The following is a 24,312-nucleotide window of genomic DNA, read 5'->3' as shown; positions in this document are numbered from 1 at the left end:
CTAGACTAGTTGTTAGGAATGCCAGAGCATCTGAGTTGACAGTAGACTATGTAGGCTTCAGTTTGCTATGTTAGTGCATGACAGTACTGGCACAGAAATTGCTAACTCTGCAAGAGTATCTTTGCACTTCACAGAGCTGATAATGTGTTGTCTGCCAGATTGTGCCTTTAGACTTCTTTTAAAATTGTGATATCTGTGCACAGAGCAGACATCTACCAAAAGGAGGGCTCTTTATTTTAAAAACTGGTATAATGAGAAACTTTGTCCACACTTTTATGTCATTCCTCACAATATACAAAAAATATTAAATAAATAGGGGTGTGATGGAAGATGACCTCAAATCTGCACACTTAGTCATAGGTGTTACCATATTGGGAAACAGCAACAACTTTGGCAGCCACTTCAGTCTTTGGAGAACTTCCATGAGGTTGTGGGATACGATTTCTTAAAGTGATTTTGTGGAGAAAACCAAACACTGCTATAAAATAGGTTGACAAAAGCATTGCATAGTACCTTCTATCAGATTACACACGGGGCAGCCTCACACATATTGTCATGTTCCAAAATAATCAAGTAGTGTTTAGATTGGAATGTATAGCCCCTCTTTTCTGATCCCTAACTAAAGCTGATTTAAACCATGAAGCTATTCAGGATATGCCATTCCCTTGCTACATCCTTCTTCCCCTTCTTCTTATAATGACTAATGTGCAGAGCTTTCCCACCACTCATTCCTTGTTCTTGATCAGTCTTCCCCTCCTTTCTTGCTCAGCTGTGCCCTCCAAGTCTTGGTGGTTAATGCCCCATAGTTCTTGTTTTTTAACCAGAAATTATATCGAGACTAGTAAATAAGCCCGCTGCAGTCAAAATGCAGCGGGCGCTAGCAGGGCGCACCATGAGGGCGGCGGGGCTGTGTGGCCCTGCTTGGCAAGGGTGGGGTCATCCTGTGGGCCTGGTGCCTACCTGGTGTGTTGGCGGCAGCTGGGATTCGCCGCGGGTGGCATCGCAGGAGCTGGGTGGCTGTTGTTCCGTGGGACAGGGCGCAGCTGGCGGCGGCGGTCCCCAAGCTTCCTGTGGCGGCGGCTTCTGGCTGGCTGCGCCGGGGGGCGATGTGTTGGTGGCAGTGGCAGGCGGCGGCCTGACGCTCCGGGAGGCGCTTTGCGCCTCCCGACGTGCCAGGCCACCGGCAAAGGAGCAACTGCGAGCTACGCTGTGCGCGGCTCGCAGTTGCTCGGGGCTGGAAATCGGAGGGACCAATTGGCAGGTGCTTGGCGCCTGCCAATTGGTCCCTCCGATTGTCTGTCCGGAGGAAGGGTCCAATCCGGACCCTTCCTCATCCCGGACACATCCCGCCTCTAAAGCCCTTACTGTTTTATTTAGTCCGTGGCGCCGCGGGCGGTGTTAATATGTTTAGGGATGGACACGAACCACATGATGAGCCACAACTTAGGCCAGATCCTGACCACATTGGGGGAGATGTTTGGTGCACACATGATCTCAGAACAAATCTGAGCTTTTTGGTGTGGTTCGGGGTGGCTTGGAAAATGAAACCCACCCGGGAACTCTTGGGGTGAAAATACAAGGCAATGGGTGGGAGTGAGTGAGTGTTTGTGTGTTGGGGGAGGGGATGTTTTCCAGCCTTGGAAACAAATAGGGACGCAGGCACCACTGTCTGCCAATAGTGGAGTTTCCATTTGTTGCAATGGGACTCAGATGTATATATGCAGAGGACAAGAGAGCATTCCCTTTGTTGGCATTGTAGTTTTGGATAGCGAAGGTGCACTCACAGAAGACCTTTGCTGCTGGGTGTGTGTGTGTGGGGGGGGGGAGAGATTGCTTAGCTAGCTTACTCAGCTGGGGGACATTGCTTTGTCATGAGTTCTTCTGTGTTGCAATTTGGTTTTTGATTTGCTGCAAAGGGTGGAACGCACACACATACACTCCCTGCTTTGGGTTGTAGTAAGATGAGGGATTACACTATTTTCCCCAGGCTGCTTTGGGGGGGGGGGGTGACTTCTACTTAGCTTTCTGCCATTTTTATCTCTCCCACAAGCCTACTGCTGCTTTTTGTTTTAGGATGACCTGTGTTGTCTTTACTGCCAGCTGATTTAACTTTACTGACACTTCTCCATTTGGAACTCCCCTACTTATCTGCTTTTCCTTGGGAGATGATCTGTGTTTGTTAGCCTACCTCCCCTACCCTGCTTTGGGGTACTTGTTCCCGAGTTACTGGGGTAACTTACCTTTACTCCCAATTTTCCATTCCCCCCAACCTGCTTCTTCTTGGTGAGTGCTATGTGTTTGTCACCCTGCCTTGGCTTATTTGTTCCAGAGTTCCTGGGTGACTTCCCTTTACTCCCAGCTCTGTATTTACACCCCCATTGTCCTACTTCTCCTTGGAGGGTGATCTGTGTATGTCCGCCTACCTTCCTGCACCTTACCTTTCTTGGGGAACTTGTTCTGTTAGTGGGAAGTGACTCAGGGAGATTTTAGTGCTCAGCTCTCTACACCTGATTTCAAATGCCCCCCTCTCTCCAAACTGATCTGCTTCTCCCCAGAGTTATATAAAAAACAACTATTCTTCCTATGCAACACTGGCTATCCTCTTCCAGCTACTCTGTTGGTGAAGAGAGTGTAGTGTAAGGACAAGGCCAACTTGCTAAAATGTATTGTATGTGAACATTCCATTGGAACTTGGAACATTGCAGATTGGGCCTAAACAGATCCATGGGCATATGAAATATTGCACATTTTGAAGAGTTGCCCATGTTGCATCTTCAGAATATTTAGTATCACTTATTCCACGGGTGAGTGTCTTAATGTAAGATCCATGCTGTATAATATATGATGAGTTTTAGATCAATTTTTAATATATTGTTTAATTTATGGAATGCTCAGTTTGAACTTTACTATTGCAGAAGGATTCAAATGGGTAGCCGTGTTGGTCTGAACTCATTTGGTTCTTATATATGGACATAATTTGTACCTTTTAACCCTAGCCCTGCACTTGTATATTTGGACATTTGTCTTTATATTAGGCATAGTACTTCTATGCAGAGCCATAAGAATGTGGTTTTTAAATTATAGTTTAGCACCTTTGAATGTATCATTAATTTATATACTGTATCTTGTACAGCAGCATGTACCAAAGCATGTGTGCTTAGTTTCAGTCTTTCTTATTACCTTTTGCATTTAGGGTTGTTCTACCCCTCTTTTATCTATTTATTTTTTGTCTCACTCAACTTGTCTTCCTTCTTATGGCTGGTTCCCCCACCCAGGCCACACAATTCTTTCATATCCACCCCCTTTTGCCCACACTGATCTCAGGGCCTGCTATCCATCCCTCTTCTTCTCTGTCCCTGGACTTCAGTAATTTGATGTGGCAGCAGTGCACTACTAGAGCCCAGGTTCTGACGGTTGTCACTGACCCCCCTCAATGTGATTGTGGTGACTGCATGGCCAAGAACGTCTCCAGGGACTTGTCCTGAAGTTTGGGTGGTTTTCCCATTTCCTTTTATTTCTCTCTTTGTCTCTTTGAGCCTCAAGTCTTAGGACACCTCTCCTTGAGTAATGAGCGACTCCTGGCCCCCAGCAACCTTCGCCTTTCATGGGTGAAGACTATTGGGCCACTGTCAAGAAAACGCAGTACCTGTGGGCAGCCCATTGTGGTGGCATGAGCCACAGCACGCTCAGGTGTGGGATGCTGTGGTATCCTAGTCTGTAGTGGCCTGAGGTCTTCATAGCAACATGTCAGTAACACACATTGCTGGCCAGTAGTCATTGTCATAGCAGGGGAGCACCTGTCCGGAGCCACTGTTGGGATCCTGCGTCTTCCATGTGATTTTCTTTTGGTTGTTGTCCAGGGATTCATCAAGACTTGTGTATTTTCCTTTCTTTACTGTTTCTTCTTTGCTGACTTCCTATTGCCCCTAATGTTTTATTAGGTCCATTAGAGAATCCATGGGTGTATGCACAGAATTAGGGTTGAGCATTGAGGAAACTTGAGACATTTTGATTCTCCCTTAATCGCCAGCCCTCCAGATGCAAGATATGTTGCACACCATTTTGCTGTAATGCAAGATAATTGTTGGTTTTAACCATTTGGGAAGGACTTGTGTATCGTGTCATGAAGCTGTCAACCTCTCCCCAGCACCCTTGTAATACAGAAGTTTACTTATCCCAGATCACATTGGCATCTTGTCCTACATTTTTCCTCCCCTCCCCTCCCCTAATGTGTGATGTAGGAGTAGGTATAGGGAAATGCATCCAGTGATTTGGTAATATCACATTTTAGAGAATGGGAGAGCTCAATACAGGGGTTAAGTTTTCAGGGCAAACTCTGTAATTGAGAAATCATGAAGTTCTGCCCTTTACAAAGGAAAAACTGTGGGTGACATTTTGCCTGCACAGATGTAATCTTTGTGCAGGAAAAGCCACACCTCTGAAATAGCCCTTGTCCATCAACCTGAGAAAGTGAGGTTCAAACCCAGACAAAGTTAATGTGAGGGGTAAATGACTGACCACTTAGTCCGCAGACACGCAATAACAAATTCCCCGTCTGGAAAATATGCCGTGACTAAGAATCTGTCCTCATCCTTCTTGTGATTATGGATGCGGCAAACTGGTTGACCTTGGCAGTATCCAAGCAGAGCAAGAGCAGAATGTATTCTTGTCAAGATCTCCTACATCTTCTTGGTTTAGGTTGTTAATATCTTGAGGGTAGTTTGTTTAGTAACCTCATGATACATCTAAAAACCTTGGCTACGATGCCCTCCAGATCTTGAACTCCTCTGCAGATGCAGGTCAAATTTGGAAATTCAGATTTTTTGGCTTGGGAGGTAATTAGCAAAAGCTAATATCAGCTTCAATCCCTTAACACCCTGATAGAAAAGCATCCAGGAATGACTCCTGGACCTCAGAGATAAGCTGCCAGCTGCCATAGAGACTGCAAAAGGGTGGTTCAAAGTCAAGCACAAACAGCTGACTTTAAAAAAAAAGTGTCTTGGTTTGTTGCTGTTGGTGACAGAAAAGCCCTGTTCTCCAAAGCTGTCAGCTTTCCGTGTAATTTTTTTACCATTCCATCCATAGCAGATCAGAGTCTTTGTTGTGAGACAGCTGTCTCCTCCAGCAGAGCTGTTCACCATCTGACCTGGGTTGGGATGGGAGGTTTGTTTTTTTCCTTCTAAGGTTCCGGCCAAGGAGGTATGTTGCATGTTGATGTCACTGTTTGCATGTGTCCTAAATACCTGGTTTTGTTTCTCTTTAAAAGCTTTGAGATCTTCCATCTAAAAGAGAAATTAATATGCAAGTTGCCGAACTTGAAGCAGCAGGCCAATATAACTAAATGATATAACTGGAGAGGGAACAGCACAGATTTAAGGCCCTGATGGAGCGGGATAAAGAAGGTAGCTCCTTCCTGCTGATACTTCAGAAATGATGATCTCTGTGGGAGAACGCTGTCCCTGAGATAGGGCGGATCCAGACCATTTAGGACTTTAAAAGTTAAGACTACCAATTTGAATTATGCTTAGAAAATTGGCAACCAGTGAAGATGAAACAAAGTTGTTGTTTCATCAGCTGCTGTCATCTCCTGTCTACTTCTTACAAATAAACATGGTTCACTAACAAATACTTTCAGAACCTTATTTTAATACTAGAAGGGGTAATCTTTCTTTAACTTCTGATGCAGATGGACCTCTATATCTTTTAGACAATAAAGACCTTATATCGCAAGGGAAGTGTGTAGGGGGGGCATGCTGTTCTTTAGCTGCAAGGCAGTTGTTAAGCAAACTTCCTGGTCAGCTAAAATAGCTTCCTGTTTTTTCCTGAAAGCCCGGCTTGTTTGGCATGACAGAAATATTTTTAGCTGGTATGGATGAATATGCAGTTGCTCATTTTGTTTTCATAGCTTGCCACTTTGAGCATTCTCAGTTCACCCATTTTTGGTTGGTAGTATTCTTCGGTCAATTGTGGATTTTTTAAATTACATTTGATGAAAAATCTTTAAAATTGTGCTGATTTAACAGGCAAAAAGTTAATGCAAATAAAGATTCAGAGATTCTGTTTGCACATGAAGGAGCAAAATAAAAGTGGATATTTATGTGTATGGGGGGGGGTTGTGCAAAATAATGGGATTGAGAAATGCAGTGGCATCTTTAGTTATAAAATCTGTTGCTCTGTTTAAACCAGTCTCCCCCCCCCCCACACACACACACACATGTAAAATGAAACATTAAGAAGTGTTTGAGAGGGAGTTCAGCTGGATGTGTAGAAGTGGACAGGGTAGAACAACAGCCATGTTTTTGTGTGAGGCAGGAGTGAGTCATGTCCCACGGTTGCTGGTCCTGGTGGTGTTGCCTGAAAACGTCTGCATCTTTGTTTTGAAAGGCCAGCTCTGCTAAGTGTAGGAGAGAGGCAGTAAAGAAGGGGATAGAAATTATTAGTTCAATAAAGCCTGAAGCCTATTCCAAGCAAAGAAAGGAGTGTGGTGCCTATGATGTCACCAGGTTTTGTGGCTGAGTAATCCTTTCCCCTCTTCCGGGATGTGTTTTTATCTTTCAGAACACCGCCTGAAGCTGGTCCACCATGCCATTAGTAACGCGAAACATCGAGCCAAGGCACCTGTGCCGCCAGACACTGCCTAATGTTCGGAATGAACTGGAGTGCGTGACCAACATCACCCTGGCAAATGTCATTCGACAGCTGGGCAGCTTGAGTGAGTATCATGGCAAGTCTGCACACTGTCCTGCAGAGCTGCTGGCCTCTCGATTTAGCCATCTTCCCATGCCTCTTTGTCTCCCATCTGTCTTCTGGGGTAGTGGTAAAATACCTTCCCAACAAAACCTGTTTTGAGCCCCACTTTCTGCCATTCTGTTTCCCATTCCACCCCCTGCATCACTCAAGCTAGGGAATGGGAGGGCCTGTCTGTGTAACGATGACATGCAGTGCCTGCAGGAAACGCACAGATGGAATGAGCGCAAAGCAGGTTTCTAAAATGGCAGACACACAGAAGCTTTGGGCTAAGAATCTCCTGCACCCACCACCAAAGGCGGTGGGTGCAGTGATTTGTCAGTACCCAGCATGATAGTATTTGTCTGGCAAAAGTTAGTCAGGCTTTATGTGCTGCCTTTTACTTATTTAAACTTTCGACGCTGCTTTGTTACTCCTCGGGCCTCTAACAGGATACAAATCGCTCCTGGTTGTTAATATGTCAGTGTTCTGCAAATGTCAAATAGAAACTGCTGGATTTGGCATTATGTTCTGCTGGCCAGCAGCTTTATGAAAGGGTAGGTTTAAAACACAGATACAGGCTTAATTAAGAGGAAACAAAGGAACAACATGGGCATTTGTTTACTCTTTTAAGAGCATTACTGCTTAGGACTTGCAATAACTATGTCACTTCTTATTTATAGAATGCATCGCAAGTGTTGGCTCACTTATTATTTGCAGCAATCTAAAGAGGTGGGAATCTGATGAGTGATTTTCCCAAGGACCATGCAGGGTACTCTGAGGCTGGGCCTCTTGTTTTCAAATTTATATATATTTCCAGATCTGTTTTGGTCTTAAAATAGAAACATATTAGCTTGCTACTAAATGGAGCTTTCATATATCCTGGATACATATTTAGATCATGTCACCTTACTTGCTTTTTGTGGTGCAAATTATTTATTTATTTACTTACTTTATTTACACCTTGCCTTTCTCTCCAGTGGGAACCTAAAGAAGCTTACATTGTTCTCCCTCTGAGGGATTCTTGCCTGTTTCTAGGGAGGCAGGAGACAATCTTTTTTTCTTCCACTTCCTGCTTCCTGGCAGGAATTGCCCTCATTCCAGTTTTCCTTCTTGCCTTAGAGAGAGAGGGCAGTTGTCCAGAAAGTTCTGCACTATTCTTTCAATTCTTTATCTTTTGTGCCTTTCTTCCTTTCTCTACCCCCTCATACTACTTTAATCCTTTCTCCGCCTACTTTGGAGCTGATAGTCAACTACTTAGTGCAAGGGGAACTAAATTCATTGACAAATGTTATTCAACATTTGCCATTTCTCCATCCGACATTTTGAATTGCTGGAGAGTGTGGTCATTATTTTGACCCATGTCAACAGAAGGATGGTTTCCTCTCTGAAAGGCATTTAGAAGTCCCTATTGATCACCCATTGGGAGAGGCATCAGACCCAGTGGGCATTCCCTCTAGGAAGGCTATATTGACTGTGGCAAAGCCAAAGAAGCAGGCTTGAACCCAAGTGGTGTGAAAAGAAGCTGCATGAGGAAAAGAGCACTGCTGAAGTGCAGGCATAAAAACTGTATGAATTGACTGACTATAACGAGGATTTCCTTCAAACCTCAGTTGTCAGTGCTCCCATTACAGCCCTTCAGAATCCTGGTCTTCTCTTCAAGGCTGGTGAAGGTTCAGTTAGAGATAGTATGTACAGAAGGACTGACCCAAGCCCTTGGGAAGGCACATGAGACTCTCACCATGACCATCTGGGCAAGCACAGCTTCTTCCATAGTTCTCAGAGCCCTCAAAATATGAGCCTGGAAAATTAATCAATTATTGCCCCCCAATAATTGCAAGCTAGTTGAAGGGGTAATGAGAATGCTGAAAGGAACTTGGTTTTCAGTGGATGCCACCATAGACACAATTATTTTCACAGCAAGGTGACTCGCCTTGGCAGCAGCTGCGAGAAGAATACTGTGGCTCAGAGCATGATTAGCTGATAACTGTTCCAAAACTGCTGTAAGTTCCTACTCGTCCCAGGGTGACAAACTGTTCGGGAAGCACTCAACAGAGTATTAATTGAAACCCAAAATAAGAAACAGGTGATCCTCAATAGGTTAGAAAGTGTGGGGAACATTAGTCCTTTCAGGGTCTTCCTTTTTGTACCCGAAGTACCCTGCCCTGATTCAGAGAAGGCAGAAAAAGGGAATTCTGAGATCAGGGGAGGATTCTCCTACAGACAGTTTGGACAGGGAAAAGGCAGACAGGACAAGACAGAAGGTAAACTTAATGGAGTGTGGCTCCTTGATTGTGCTGGGGGGAGGATGCTTAGCCCTTTACAAAAACACTTGGGCCAGGTATCAAGTGGATAAATGGGCTATAGAAGTAGTCACCTTGGAGTACAAGATAGAATTTCACAGCACCCCACCAAATCGATTTTTCCCTTCTCCAGCGATCAGAAATCCTGAAAAGAGGGCCAGGACTCCATAGACGATTTATTACAGATTAAGGCAGTCAAACTAGTGCCTCAGTCAGAACATGGGCATGGCATATATTCCATATTTTTCACAGTCCCCAAGCGCAGTGGAGACTGGCAAGCAATACTAGATGTCCATAAACACCTTCATCCATCTCAAATGCTTCCGCGTGGAGACACTTCTTTTGATTTCAGAGGCACTGCAAGAGGAAGAATTTCTGACAACCCTAGATCTGACGAAGTTGCAACTCCACATGCCCATTGTTCAGTCTTATCATCGGTTTTGTTTTGAGGATAGATATTTCCAGTACAGAGCCCTGCCCTTCAGGCTCTCAAGAGCCCTGAAGGTATTCACCAAATTACTGGGAAATACTGAGGTGATTCTTAGACAGCAGGGAATCCATCTCTATACCTCTCTAAATGACATTCTTATCAGAGTGTCCTCCCATGATCTGTCAATACAGCACACCAGAACCATAGTTTGTTTTCATAGTGAATCTAGAAAAGAGGGCACTGACTGGAACATCTCAAGGGTGTTATTGACACCCACAGAAGTCGTCATCTTCTGGCTGGGAAACATAGCTGTATAAATGCCCACCTGGCCCTCCCCCCATCCCCACTCCCTCCAGGCCCATCATAGGCCATTTTGGGAGGGGGGGGCAAGGTTCATCGGGCCGTGGGGGGCGTACCTCCCTCTCCCCGCCCCCCCCCCACAGTGGGAAGCTCGCCAGGTTGCGAGCAAATTGGTCGCCGAAGCATGTATATGTATATACTTGGCGCCCCATGCTGCCCTCTCCCCCAACCCCTCCTAGCGGTCCGCAACCGGGAAAAGGTTGTGGGCCACTGCCTTAGTGGATCTTTTTGGTACACATGACAACAACCAAGCTCAAGATTCCAAAATCACAAGGTGGAACAAATGGGTGTAGTAACCTGCCAGTGAAACTGTGGTCTTCTCTACGCTTTCCCTCTGCTTCTGGTGTTGTCAAAACCTCTTTGAAAGATACAACAACAGCGCACACAGGTCATTCTGGTATTGATCTATTGGGCCTGGAGACCACAGTTCACAACAATTCTACAAATGGCAGGCAGTCCACATCTGGCCCTACCAACTTGACTGGACCAGCTTTATCAAAGGCCAATATGGCATCTCAACCCAGAATTTATGAGAATGACCTGATGGAAACTGAATAATCTTTTCTTCTAGGCAGTGACTGTAGTGCTGTTATGGCTGAAACAGTTTTGGCTTCCAGGAAACCTTCCATGACTCCCATATACAACTGCTCCTGGAAGGCATTTGTGCGATGGTGCAGGTGAAAAAATGTAGACTACTTACACTGATAATTAAAGAAGGTCCTGAATTTCCTACAAGAAGGCCTCCAGTGAGGTCTTCATCCAGCTACTTTATGTCTCAATTGCTTCACATTAGCACTTAGTCACTTCTGCTGCAAGGTAGTGGCTACATTCAAATACCACAATAAAGCACATGAAATGAACTGTGGTTAACTAAGCAGATGTAAGTAAAAGACTCTGGTTAGCCTCCCAGTTTATACACAAACCCCAACCAGTTTCTCTGGAGAGTCAGTGACAAGGTATGAAATCTGCAGTCTTCCTCTGATGTTGCCTCCTGGCTCGGGGATTCAGACATTTAGCTCCTCCTCTGTCACCATGGCTGGTAGCCATTGATAGACCTATGACTCTGTGAAACTGTCTAATCCCTTTGACAGCTGCTTTTCCTGTGACAATCACTACATCCTCTGGCAGCAAATTCCACATTTTAATCACTCTCTGTATAAAGAAGTATTTTCTTTTGTCCTTCTGAATCTCTTGCTCAACAGTTTCATTTGATGCCCTTGAGTTCTGGTATTTTGGGAGAGGGAGAAAAATTTATCATTGTCAACTCTCTCCACCCCATGCATAATTTAATAACCCTCTATCATGTCCCCCAATATTCATCGCTTTTCTGAACTGAAAAGTCCCAGACTCTTTCAGCCTTTATCAGGGAAGGTGCTCCAACGCCCTTATCATGTTGGTTGCTTTTCTCTGTGCTTTTCCCAGATCTGCAATGTCTTTTTTGGGATACAGTGACCAGAATGGTATATGTATTCCAAAAGAGGGCACACCATAGTTCTGTACAGGGGCATTATCATTTCAGCCATTTTATTTTCAGTCCCTTTCCTAATAATCCCTAACATAAAAGTTTGCCTTTTTTTCTCCCTCTAAGGCAGAGGACATCTTGGTGGATGGTTCCTACCATCCACTTAGGGAGGTAAGGACTACTTTTTTTTTATTATTCCAGTCTCTTTGGTGAAAGTTATCTTCAGTTCTTTTACTGCCTCATCAGGGAGAACAGTTAGTTCAATAGACTGTCCTGCTTCCCTTCTATTGGTCTTCTTTTTCCAACTTTTAGAATCTTAGCTGCCCTTTACTTGTGCTTTCATCTCTGCTGAACTTTTCCCTTTCCTACTGAATAAGCTCTGAGAAGAGAGTAACGACAGACTCCAAATCAGAGTGGCAGCCTTTTGGGGGGGGGGGATTTTTATTTCCTGCCACTCCCGGACCCGGCTCGTGGGTTACAAAAGTCCATGACAGTCCATTTTGTGCAAAGGCTCATATAGCATGTTCAAGCTGTGGAGAGATTGGAGAACAATAGTTTTCTCTCAGTCATCTGCAGCTCCAATTTCAGCTGAAAACAGGGAGCTACTTATTCCAGTAGACACATCCCTAAGGGCTGCCTTGACTGTGACTGCAAAGGAGCTAACAGCAGAGCCCCAAAAGCATGCTTAAATGTGCCACTCTGAGAAAACAGTCAAGGAGCCTCAGACCTGCACTAACCAGAGGCGATTTTGAAAGCACTTACAATGTTGGTACAGCTCAAACTATACCTTCTGTAATTCATATATATGCCTAATTGGGAGCCAATGATCATGGTCCATCAGAAGTTCATTAGACTGGTAATGTAGATACTCCTGGGCTTCATAATCTTCCTCCAAAATCTTTCTCATTTTTAAAGCTAACTATGAGAGAGGAGATTACTATCTGAAATATTCAGGGTGCTCTAAGATCAGATAGACGCTTATCTAGTTACCCTTATGCCCCACACTTTGCACAGTGAGCCTATAAGCAAAAAAGCCGTTGAGCTTCTTTGCCATTTTCTCATCTTCCTTTAGCAATCCCTTTGTTCCTTTGTCAACTGAGGGCCCAATTGCATCTTAAATTAAGATGCTGCTTGAGATATGTATATATTTTAAATGTTGATTGTTTGTCTATGCTTTTAGCAATCTGGTCCTTAAAATATCTTTTTGTATGGCTAATTATTAACTTCCATTTCTTTTGCCAGAGCATTTAATCTGTCCTGTTCATCAGGCAGACCTTCTACTTTTTAAAAAAAATCCTCTTTTTATAGCTTCTTTGACTTGTGTTGTTAACCGTGCAGGCCTTCTTTTAGCTTTAACAGTGCCATTCCTAACCTGTGAAATGGATTCCGTCTGGGCTTCAGTTAATATCGTTTTAAATAGCTTCTAAGCATCCTCTAGTAATCTGACTCTCTTGTGTTCCTCTTTCAGTTTCTTTTCAACTGTTCCCTCATTTTTGTCAAGTTCCCTCTTTTGAAATCAAATGTTACAGTTTTGGACTTTTGAGATAACTTTCCATTGACCTGAATGCTGAGCTTAATAGCATTGTAGTCTCTCTTTCCAATTGGTGCAACAACCTCTATATCTCTCACCAGTTCTTGAGACCCTTTCAGAACTAAGTCCAAGATCACTACCCCTCTTGTTGCCTCTGTGACCAACTGTTCCCGGGCATAGGAATTTCATTTCGACCGCATGACCTGAGCATATGTTTACTCAGTTAATGTGAGGGTGGTGGAAGTCTCCCAGTATAATATTATTGACTTTAGTCATCTTCATTATTTCCTCCTTCACCTCAAGATCAGCCTCAAGGGTTTGATCAAGTGAATGATGTACACCCCCACTTTCAAGTAACCCTTAGGGACCACCCATATTTCTACTCATATTGCTTCTGTTGGGAAGTTAATTCTGGTAATGTTTTTGGACTTATTTACATGGGACTGTGTCTTTAAAAATTACATCTTATATGATAGGCACGCAGTTACACAATCTAATCCCCCCTTGTTTAAACTAATTTTTAAAAGTTCATTTCAGATCTGATTATTTAGCTACCATTTCATCACAAAATCTCCAAATGGCTTTTACCCATTTGCAATTTCAAACCATACCATCAGCCTTACTTTCTGGTTGTTAACTCCTGTGTACCTTTGTGGAACACCTGCTGTTGAAGACCTTTCTCATTATGTTTTAGATGGTACTCTATATTTGGAACAAAGGCTGAAATGCATAACTAGAGTTCTGTTGGGTCAAATTTTTGCACTGACACAAATAAATTGTTTTTTCTGTTATTGTATACTAAGCCTTTGATTAATTATAATGTATCATTGTTTGCATTGACTGCAAGGAAAATTAAAGACCAACTGACCCCCCCATCAAAGAGTTAATATTTTTAACCCTTTAGTGCTTGGTATTTATTTATTTCCATACCTTTGTTTATAGTGTTTTATTGTTTTATCAATTACTGATTTTATCTGTATTTATTGATGGTCTTCAGCTATAAACAATAAAATCTCTCTATATGACTTATTTGGTTCTATCCCCTCTTTGATGTCCAATGCAACACTTCCTCCAACCTGTCCTCCCATCCTGCCTATAGAACTTTACCAAGGAATGACTGTTTCCTATAGATTTTCCCCATTCCACCGTGTTTCATCGATACCCACTATATCTAAATTGTCATTGAGTACCAAGTACTCCAGCTCCCCCATCTTTGCTTGGAGACTTCTAGCATTAGGATATTAACCACTATAATATTTCCCTCTCAAGTAACTCTCGCCCCCTTAGTTGCCGTATATTGCTCTCAGTCAGCATCCTACCCTCCCTCTGTTGTTCTATTATGCTTGTATCAATATCACCCTGTGTATTTATACCATCATCCCTTTGGACTGACTTGTTACAACCTGGAGGCTCCCCAGCTCCTGTTGGTTTCCCCCCCCCAAAAAAAAGATTAGTGTAAAAGCTGCAGCGCTACCTTTTTGATATTAATCTCCAGCAGCCTGGTTCCCTTTTGGATCAAGTGAAGCTGTTTCTTTTGTACAGGCTCGGCTTGTCCCAGAAAGTTCCCTATGCCTAACAAATGAATTCCTCCTCCCAGTACCACTTTTTCTGGCCCCGTGCTTGAAACTCACAGCATTTCGGAGAATACTACCTTTAAGGTCCTGGCCTTTAACTTTCTAGTTTTGCAATTGTTTATTGAGGCTTTTTTGGGTTCCCCAGTAAATCGGCTGCTTTCACTGATAGGAATCAATTGCTTTTGTTTGTGTTTTAAGTACAAAAATCATTAATTTGGTTTGCCTGTGTCCTTTATAAAGTTTATATATCTTGTATCTGGCATTGCATTTCATGGCATACATGACCCGACCTGACAAAGTGACATATATGTTAGATCTCACCCAACAAATGAGTTTGACACCTCTGGAAATACATATATAATTATAAGCAGTTTACACACAGACATTTTTACAGAATCCATTTATCTCCCCTCTGCCAATCAACACTTGGGGTGCATTATAGGCACAACAGACAGAGGTGGAAATGGTATGTTTGGAGAAAGAGGAAGAAGCTGAAGGGATAGAAATGTATAATGATTTTGGACTTCTTCACATCCTGTTCTCTTCTTCCTCCTTTTAGGTAAATTTGCAGAGGACATATTTGGTGAGCTTTTCACTCAGGCTAACACCTTTTCCATTCGTGTGAGCTCTCTAGTCGAGAGAGTAGACCGCCTGCAAGTCAAAGTCACTCAGCTAGATCCCAAGGAGGAGGAAGGTAAGGAATCGAATGATGTCCTTCTAGGCCAAGTACTCCAAAGAACCATAGCAGCAGCTGCACAATGCTCAGTGCCATGGAGTGAAATTTAAACAAGGGCTGGGCCACCTGTCAGTGGACCAAGTGTCCTGTTAGGGTTGGGCGCTTCAGCTGCCAAAGCAGCCGTTCGCACCCAAAACAGCCAGCAGCGCATGGGGCCGGGGCCGGTGCACCAGTCGGCACACACACACAGGCGCAGAGTTCTGTGCTAGCATGAGTGCTCCAACTGGTGCGCCGGTGCCTGCACCGCGCCCCCCCCCCCCCCCCCGGCGCAGCGCTGGCTGCTTTGGACGCGAATGGCCACTTTAGCAGCCGAAGCACCCAACTCTATGACCTGTATCTACACTCAAAATGGTTGTCTATAGTCAGGAATGCCCTTGTTTAAGTAGCCTCCCTTTTTATTGTACCATGAGTGCATTTGATCATTATGGTAGGAATGGATCCTCCTTACTCTGCATCTGGGAGGGGCAGTGCTGTGCATGTATTTATCCTCACTTAGGAGCAAGTGCCTCATACCCTTCACAGAGATGAGCTGACTTCTTCCCTATCTTGATAAACATCCACAATCTAGCTTCTGCAACCAATTTTTTAACAAAATGGGAATACTGGGTTGTATTGGTCCTGGTGACTCCATCTTTAGTAGTTTCCCTGAGTGTCTTGGTAGAGGATAGCATGAGCCTGCTCTCAGGGGAACATTCTCACTTTCCTGCTTGTTATTAGAGCCTCATCTTCAAGGTCTGGGTTGTTCCCCCACCCCACCCCCTCATTGGAAGCCAGGTGCAGAATAGCCTGGTACATCGAGGTGTTTGAGATAGCCTAATTAACCATTATTTAGGATTGCAACCAGTATTTAGCATATAAGATACATAGTTCTAAGTTATGCTCTTGGTCTAGCTATGCTCTGCTGTGCATGTGTATGCATCTCAAGGCCAGTTGATTGGAGCTTAGCTCTGCATCTGCTTTGATAGCTGTGATGAGTTATTAAAGCTCTCCTTGTAAGTAAATCTGGCTTTCTTGTATCAGTTATTTGGGAACTTCTGCAAACCTATGGAGCCCCTGGCCAGAGTCCATAACATGACTTCAGGGACTATTATGAAGCAAACACCAGTACACACACTGTTATCAGATCTCAAGTGTCCAAGACTTGCAATGATTGCATTATTGGTGACGATCTTAAAAGGTGTTCTATCAAGCTGGTGGCCTTGACTGAGCTCTAGACACTTGTAGAAATCAGCAGACTTTAACTATATGCAGAAGTAAGTCACTCTGGCTCATGTTCAGTGTAAACCGCCCAGAGCTGCAAAGAAATGGGTGGTATAGAAATCTAAACAAATAAATATGTGATGCACTTGAAAACTCATGCCTTGAATAAATCTTTGTTGGTCTTAAAGGTGCTGTTGGACTCTATTTTTGTTGTGCTACTTCAGACCAACACGGCTAACCACTTGAATTTTTCTTATCTATTTGATTCCCGTTTGTGGGAAAGAAACACATTTCAGTCGGTTTTAGCTGCCAGGTTCCATTGTCACAACCAGCAATTCTTCAGTCTTCATTCTTGACTCCCCATGGGAGGGGAGTGAATGTGTAAGCCTAAGAATAACCCAATCTTGGGACCTCATTATAGTTGAGCATAAACAATATAAAAATGAATTAAACAAAATACATCAATTAATTATGCTCATTTAAATACAAATTTAAAAACAGGCCTTGATTTTAACCTCTAGATTAAGTGGCCAAATATTGACATTCTGACAGTTTCTGGGATTGCTCATTGATGTGTACACACACATTATGAGGGAATTCAGTTTACAATAATTTTTTTTTATGCGTGAGCATGAATCTCACGGAACAAGATCCATGATCTAAATAATGTGATTAGTTTCCCAGATGGAATAAAAAGTGAATAAATCAACACCTGGCTTTGCTTAGTGTATCAACAATTGTTCTTGGGGGGGGGTATAATATGTGTGTAGGTATGTATTTGTGACCACTGAAGAAGGCTCATGGGGCCAAACTGCATTTGATCTTGTTCACTGTGACTGTAGTCTTGTTTGTACATCATCAACATTGGGATATTCATATGTATTATAAATTGCACATTGAGGACTTAGTCCAGTGACTTTTAGTCTTGAGCCTGAATTAAAGGTCTGTGTTTTTAAGTGCACTGTGCAATTGATTTATTTCATTTAATACATTTTATATTGTCTTTGCTCAATTTTCATGCTACCTAATTCAATTTTGGATTGGGTTTCTGCCCCCTTTTTGATGAGCAGAGCTCATTTTGAACAAATTTTCATTTGTTCATGATGTCTGAAAACAGACTTAGTACTGGATATTGTTCTCTGTTTCTGTTATAAGTAAACAATTTTCAAATACTTGGTTATTATTTAACACGGTTTGATCAGTTAGTTGACTGATGTGTGTGTCAGTCCTGCCTGAAGCTTTTTGAATTCAGATGGAAATCATCTTTGACAAAGGTAGCAGAGGAACAATGTTACCATATCTCTATTTTTTTTAAAGAAAGTGTTCGGCTACTTAAACAAGAAATGATTCTAGGGCAGTCTGGTTCATTAGTACCCAGTAGAGCAGTTAAGCCTAACAGGGTTTCAAATGTAGCTTCAGATGATATTGTGAAAAGAGTTTTTTTTTTAAAGGATTCCTTCAAGAGGCAACTAAAGAATTTATACCATTATCAGAGTATATTGAAGACAGTCACTGAACAAACAGTAACCTAGTTTGTGTTTAAGATCAAGTGTCAGTTTTCTTTCTTCTTTCTTTCTTAGTGTCCCTGCAAGGTATTAACACAAGGAAAGCCTTCAAAAGCTCCACAACTCAGGACCAAAAGCTCTTTGACAGAGACTCTCTCCCAGTGCCTGTCCTTGAAACCTACAGCGTTTGCAATACACCACCGCCTCTTAACAATCTCTCCCCTTACAGGTAATGTGTATTCAGAACTGAGCAGGGAAGGCTGCCCAGATGATTGATAAGGTCATGAACTTGCATTGAAACTGCCTTCCTCCCCAAAGGCAATGGAGCAACACAGGTAGTCCATAAGAGAGCATCCGGAGGATTGATCAAGGGATTGGCACATCCTCCCTACATAGAAAGGCTATGCGTTTGGGGCTTTTTACTTGAGGACAATGTGATGGAGAAAGGCAGGGGAGGCAACACAAGGCAGACCTGCAAAGTTCTGGACTTTTAAGGAGAAAGCAGCCTGGGGAAAACTTTTTTCTCCAACAATATCAGAACTTGGTGTAACTCAGTGAATTGAACACTTTATTCTGGGTAGACAAAAGAAGTGCTTTTTCATTCAGCATATAAATTGGCTTTTAAAAGGATGGCAACGTATTTGGATAAAGGAACCTCCATGTTCAGGGGTGTAGCACTCTCTTGAGTATCAGATGCTTAGGACAAGCAGGCAACTCTGATCTCCACATGTGCTTCCATAGGTACAAGAGCAATACTGGAAATGGAACACTGGCTTGGATAGACCTTGGCCTCCATTCTCTAGAGCGGATTGGCCACCACCTTGGATGTGGGGGCCTGATTAGTTAACCTGCTTAGGTGACCGCATCCTCCCAGAAGAAAGAAATCCATGCTGAGATCTTTGTAAGGACTTCTTATTCGGTGAAGAGAGGAGCACCTGTCTCTCCGAGAGCCAGCTTGGTGTAGTGGTTAGGAGAGAGGACTTCTGGCTAGCCAGGTTTGATTCTGTACTCCCCCACATGGGTGACCTTGGGCTCTACACAGCACTGATAAAACTGCTCTGACTGAGCAGTAATATCAGGGCTCTCTCAGCCTCACCCACCTCACAAGGGTGCCTGTTGGGGGAGAGAAAAGGGAAGGCGACTGTTAGCCGCTTTGAAACTCCTTCGGGTAGAGAAAAGCAGCAAAGAAGAACAAACTCTTCTTCTCCTAAGTGATTTTAATGTAAGCAAGCTCTGGAGCTTGGCAAAAAGCAATGTGTAGGAGCAGCATGTGTTTTTTTTTAACCCAATAGGTGCGGCCTCTCTTTTTCAAGCAAGAGACTCCCCAAGTGGTCTCTGAGCCATCTCAGGGAGCCTTCAGGGGTAACCTGTGATTTCCAGACAAGGGATAATGAAACAGCATGCGACTCTCCCAGCCTCACCACCCCTTGCCACACTGAATTGTGAGGGCATGGCCCAACACTCCTCCTAGCCCCAGAAAATTAAAGAGGGGTGCTGTTGCTTCCTATTGGTCAAGTGCACCTATCGCTTCCTCAGAGCCCAGGGAGGGAGCCCTGTGTGACAAGCAGCTCCCCAGTTGGCTACCCATTCTGTACAAGGTTTATTTGTAATTTCCTTGTATGAAATTGTGCAAATTGTTATGGCTGAAAAACTGTCAGTTTGGTTACTTTGTTTTATATATTTTGTGCAGCAGTGCTTTTGACTGTCAGAATTGCTGCATACTCTTCCAACATAAGGCACATGATCATGTTTTTTCATATACTTGTCTGTGTAATCTTGCTCCTTTTCCTTTTTTGTGCATTTTACAGTGCATATATTTCCATGTAGGGACACCTAAAGTAGGTGCAAGTTACTATCTGTTGGTCCCTCTGGGCTAGGTCTCGGGAGACTGGCTCAACTCAGGGCAGAATATTGTGGTGTAACCAGCCGGCTTCCTTCTGTTAACATCTGGCTGAATCACATCAGTCCTGGCGGACAGCAGGCAGACTAGTGAGAGAGGCTTAATCAAGAATGCAAATGCTTCCTTGGCCCCCATTCATACATTTTGAACACGTAACAATTAGAGGTAGTTGGCGGCGGCAGCCATTCCAAGGGTGTTGTTGCCTAGCAGAGAAGTCCTGTTGGCTTCTGCATCTTGGAGACAGAGCAGGCAGCCTTGTTATGTAGGTTGAGATGGGAAATGCCAGTCCTTTCTCAACTCTTTCCACAGCTGGGGATGGGTGGGTGAGATCTTTGTTCAGGATCCATAGTGTTTGCACCTGGTATCTAATTTGTTTTATTGAGACTTCGGATAAACTGTCTTCACTGTGCGCACATGTATTCTTTCCTAGGGATGATGGCAAAGAAGCACTTAAATTCTACACAAATCCATCTTATTTCTTTGATCTCTGGAAGGAGAAAATGTTGCAAGACACCAAGGATATCATGAAAGAAAAGCGGAAGCATCGGGTGAGAGGAAGGGCATCTTTTGCTTACTGAGTTTTTAAACACCTTGAACATGTCAGTGGGAGTGGGGGAGGGAGGAATGTAAGTAGGGAAAGTTTGATTGAGCGTAGTTTTGCCAGTTTCTGAGCAAGCAGCTGCAATCCATTTACTTTGAAGAAAAGTAGAGAAGAGTGACAAGTGGATTGCCCCAGGGATCTGTCCTGAGGCCTGTGTTGTTCAACATATTTATGAATGATTTGGATGAGTGATTAGAGGGGATACTTATTAAATTTGCAGATGATACTAAACTGGGAGGGGTGGCAAACACGACAGAAGATATAATCAGAATACAGGGTGATTTTGATAGGCTTGAGAACTGAGCTAATCTGAATAAAATGAAATGTAAAGTTCTGCATTTAGGTAGGAAAAAACATATAGACCAATATAGGATGGGGGAGATTTGTCTTAACAGTAGTATGTGCGAAAAGGATCTAGGAATCTTAGTAAGACCATACATTGAACATGAGTCAGCCGTGTGACTCAGTGGCTAAAAAGACAAATTTTGGGCTGTATCAAAAGGAGTATCGTGTGCAGATCATGGGAGGTGGTGGTACCACTTTACCCTGCTCTGGTTTGGCCTCACTTGGAGAACTGTGTTCAGTTTTGGGCACCACAGTTGAAGAAGGATGTAGACAAACTGGAGTGTGTTCAGAGGAGGGCAACAAAGATGGTGAGGGGTTTGGAGGCCAAGACATATGAAGAAAGGCTGGGGGATCACCGGGGACCGGTCAACACTTGACAATTTCACTGAGGGCCGGGGGGATAGTCTTTTGCCGAGGGACGTCGCTGCCACTTGAGCCCCTGCTCCACTTGCTTTCCTGCCGGTGCCCCTAACTTCCCACTGCCTGTGGGGGGGGGGGGGCGCTGCCAGCAGCAGCTCCACAGTGCCATGCCGAGGGGGAGCCCCAGCTATGGCGGCTGTTGGAGGGCACCAAAGGTGAGCTGGCGAACAGGTTTCCTTCGGAGGTAGTGGGTTCTCCATCTTTTTTTAAAATGGAGGCTGGATAGCCAACTGACGGACAGGTTGATTCCATGAAGGTTCAAGGGAGTGGCTGGTTACAGTGGGTGAGCAGTAGGGTTGTGAGTGTCCTGCATTGTGCAGGGTTAGACTAGATGACCCAGGAGGTACCTTTCAAGTCTATTATTCTGATTCTATGAAAAATCTGGGTTATGTACAGATATACCTATATATATGAAATAATTTGGTTAAACTTGTACAGACAAGAGGTGTTACCTTGTATTATGGAACACTGGAGAGGCCTTTTGCTCATCCGTTGTTACCCGTATATGATAAGGCAAGGGGGACTGCACTTTCAGAAGGCTCCTTGTGCTGTGGGGCCTGACTTTACTTCTGCCATTGCAATGAAAACAGGGCATTTAAACAAAACACCTCTCTCCCAGCCCATTTTTAACAAGATTAAAAAAATTCTTTCTAGAAAGAAAAGAAGGATAATCCAAACCGAGGAAATGTGAATCCACGGAAAATCAAAACCCGGAAGGAAGAGTGGGAGAAAATGAAAATGGGACAAGAGTTTGTAGAGTCAAGGGAAAAACTTGGACCACCTGGGTAAGAGAAACTGTAGCAGCTGATCTGATAGAAGGAGAGCGTGGTTGGTGTGCATGCTGTCTGTGAGGATCTGCACTTCCTTCTGCTTCCCTGTGCAACATTTTATAGATTTTTGTGGTAACCCATTTGGCAACATTTTTTTGCTAATTAGGTAACATGAACCCTTGTACCCTGCCATGTCCCTGAGACTCAAGGCAAGTTATTGAAATGCTTTGACATTTAACATAGGTAAGGGAAATTGCTCCCTCCATGTAACTTGAGAGCTGATTCATCTTTAGGGTAGCATCAGGTGGCTGGGATCTAAAGAACCACGCAGCTAGTACTGAATGCCCAGGGAGCTTTTGCATGTGCTGTTCAGCATACAGCATTGGGGACTGCTGCTCAATCGCACTTGCAAAGAAAGGATTTAAAAGAAAAACAGAACTACCAGCTGGATATGGTAGGGAGGGTGGTCTGATTAGAGAATTCACAAAATCACCAAGTGTACCTTAGCCAGCTCTTTAGAGCCTCACCAATTTGTGTCTTTTTTGATCCTCTTATCTCAAATGCTTAGGAGTACTAACTGGTGACTACACTGTCTTGACTGTTTAGTTTTGTAGCCTAGAGAATTTACATCTTGTTACTCACCCGCAAAATCCTCTCCTACTTCTCACACATCCTGCAAAAGTTCTGAAACAGAAGGAAATTATCAAGGCCAAGGGCATAATTCACATCATATACAGGAAGGTAGGCAGTTTGCCTGCAGCGTACGCCGGAGGACCACCCACCTCCAAGGCCAAATCTAAGAACTGCTGAAATTGCCCACTGCTGCTTGGGAACCACAAAACTGTTATAGGAACTGCTGGCTTCTCCAGGTATGATCAGACTATCAAAGGCAGGAGTGTAGTTTTTAGACTGTCCATTCCTCACTTGGAATGGGCTGTGGATATCTGAGGAAGAGGCTCTGCCCACCAAATGATATGCAGCTACCCCCATCACCTGAAGCGCAGCCATGGGCTCTGTGTTCATACTTGCCTAGTACCTGGCTGCAGAAAGCACTGGCATCGTTCCCATGACTGGGGGTGGTGGTGTTTTGGCTTTCAGAGCACCTCTGGACTTGCTTGGCAGTTTCTGGCTTTCCTCTGTTCAATATTCCCCTGCCTTGATGGTCTGCCTGCCTTTTTAGGTTGTCCTTTTTTGTGACGAATGTGGCAGCAGGTGGGAGATGGCAAACATACCTAGCACTGAAAATGGCCCCCAAACCAGTCTGTTTTCCTTTCTTTCTTTTTCATTTATGATACTAGAAAGCTGTTTTCTCCTCTCTCAATCGTCTTATGAAAATGCCTTCCTTCCCTCCTCATGTATGCATTTTTGTTTGGGGATATTACTTTTGGCATTAGTTTTGGATCTAAAGGTGAACTATTGCAACAGAACCGTGAATGCTAGTTTCTGCCTTTCATAAAGGTGGAGGAAGCTGTATGCATCCAGTTCTCTGCAACAGCAGAATTTCCTGGTGGATGATATCCGGTGCCAGCTGGACCGAGGTGGTTCCGCCGTACTCGTGCTCTTAGATCTGTCAGCCGCATTTGATGTGATTGACCACGAGATACTGGCATACCGCCTTGCCAGAACTGGAATAAGAGGGACTGCACCACAATGGCTGGTCTCCTTTCTCCGGAATCGGACGCAGAGGGTTGCAGTGGGGGATGAGTTATCGGAACCCTGCAAGCTCCCATGTGGGGTTCTGCAGGGGGTGATACTCTCCCCTACACTTTTCAACATCTATATGCGCCCTCTAGCCCAGCTGGCCTGGGGCTATGGGCTAGGATGTCACCAATATGCGGATGACACCCAGCTCTACTTCCTAATGGACGGCGGGCCGGACTCCCCCCCCCCCAAATACATTTGCCAGCTGTTTGGAAGCAGTGGCTGGATGGCTCAGGCAGTGTTGCTTGAAACTCAACCCTTCTAAAACGGAGGTCCTGTGGCTTGGTAGAAGAGGGACGGATCAAGAAGTGCACCTCCCATGCCTGGACAGAGTGCAATTAACACCGGCACCAATAGCCAGGAATTTGGGAGTGACCTTTGATGCTTCCCTTTCCATGGAGGCTCAGGTCACGAAAGTAGCCCAGACGGCGTTTTTCCATCTTCGCCAAGCCAGACTACTAGCGCCCTACCTGTCCTCAGATCACTTAACCTCAGTGATCCATGCAACGGTCACCTCCAGCTTAGACTACTGTAACTTGCTCTATGCAGGCCTGCCCTTGTCTTTGACCCGGAAGTTACAATTGGTACAGAATGCGGCTACTAGGGTCCTCACTAGAACACCTTGGAAGGCCCACATTCAGCCGGTACTTCAACATCTGCACTGGTTGCCAGTTTGTTTCTGGATCAAGTTCAAGGTTTTGGTTTTAACCTTTAAGGCTACACGCAGCCTGGGTCCTGCCTACCTACG

The 24,312-nt window shown here is 44.2% G+C and overlaps 1 protein-coding gene across 5 annotated transcripts in view; it reads left to right on the top strand.

Annotated features, from left to right (window-relative positions):
* WASF2 (WASP family member 2) overlaps positions 1–24,312 on the top strand; it is a 90,440-nt gene that overhangs the window by 54,054 nt on the left and 12,074 nt on the right. For 4 of the 5 annotated variants that reach the window (XM_077337758.1, XM_077337756.1, XM_077337757.1 and 1 more), the window contains 5 exons: positions 6,559–6,712; positions 14,946–15,080; positions 17,903–18,056; positions 20,158–20,275; positions 21,748–21,878. In XM_077337758.1, the coding sequence (XP_077193873.1) occupies positions 6,583–6,712; positions 14,946–15,080; positions 17,903–18,056; positions 20,158–20,275; positions 21,748–21,878 (668 nt within the window). In that variant the 5' untranslated portion in view covers positions 6,559–6,582. Of the gene's footprint in view, positions 1–5,380; positions 5,403–6,558; positions 6,713–14,945; positions 15,081–17,902; positions 18,057–20,157; positions 20,276–21,747; positions 21,879–24,312 lie in introns of those variants that run through there. The other variant, XM_077337760.1, reaches the window with a different exon arrangement.

Source organism: Paroedura picta, chromosome 5 (genome assembly GCF_049243985.1).
Source record: "Paroedura picta isolate Pp20150507F chromosome 5, Ppicta_v3.0, whole genome shotgun sequence".
Classification (NCBI taxonomy): Eukaryota; Metazoa; Chordata; class Lepidosauria; order Squamata; family Gekkonidae; genus Paroedura; species Paroedura picta.
Note: the sequence above shows the minus strand (reverse complement) of the source record. Positions and strands in the feature narration are given on the sequence as shown.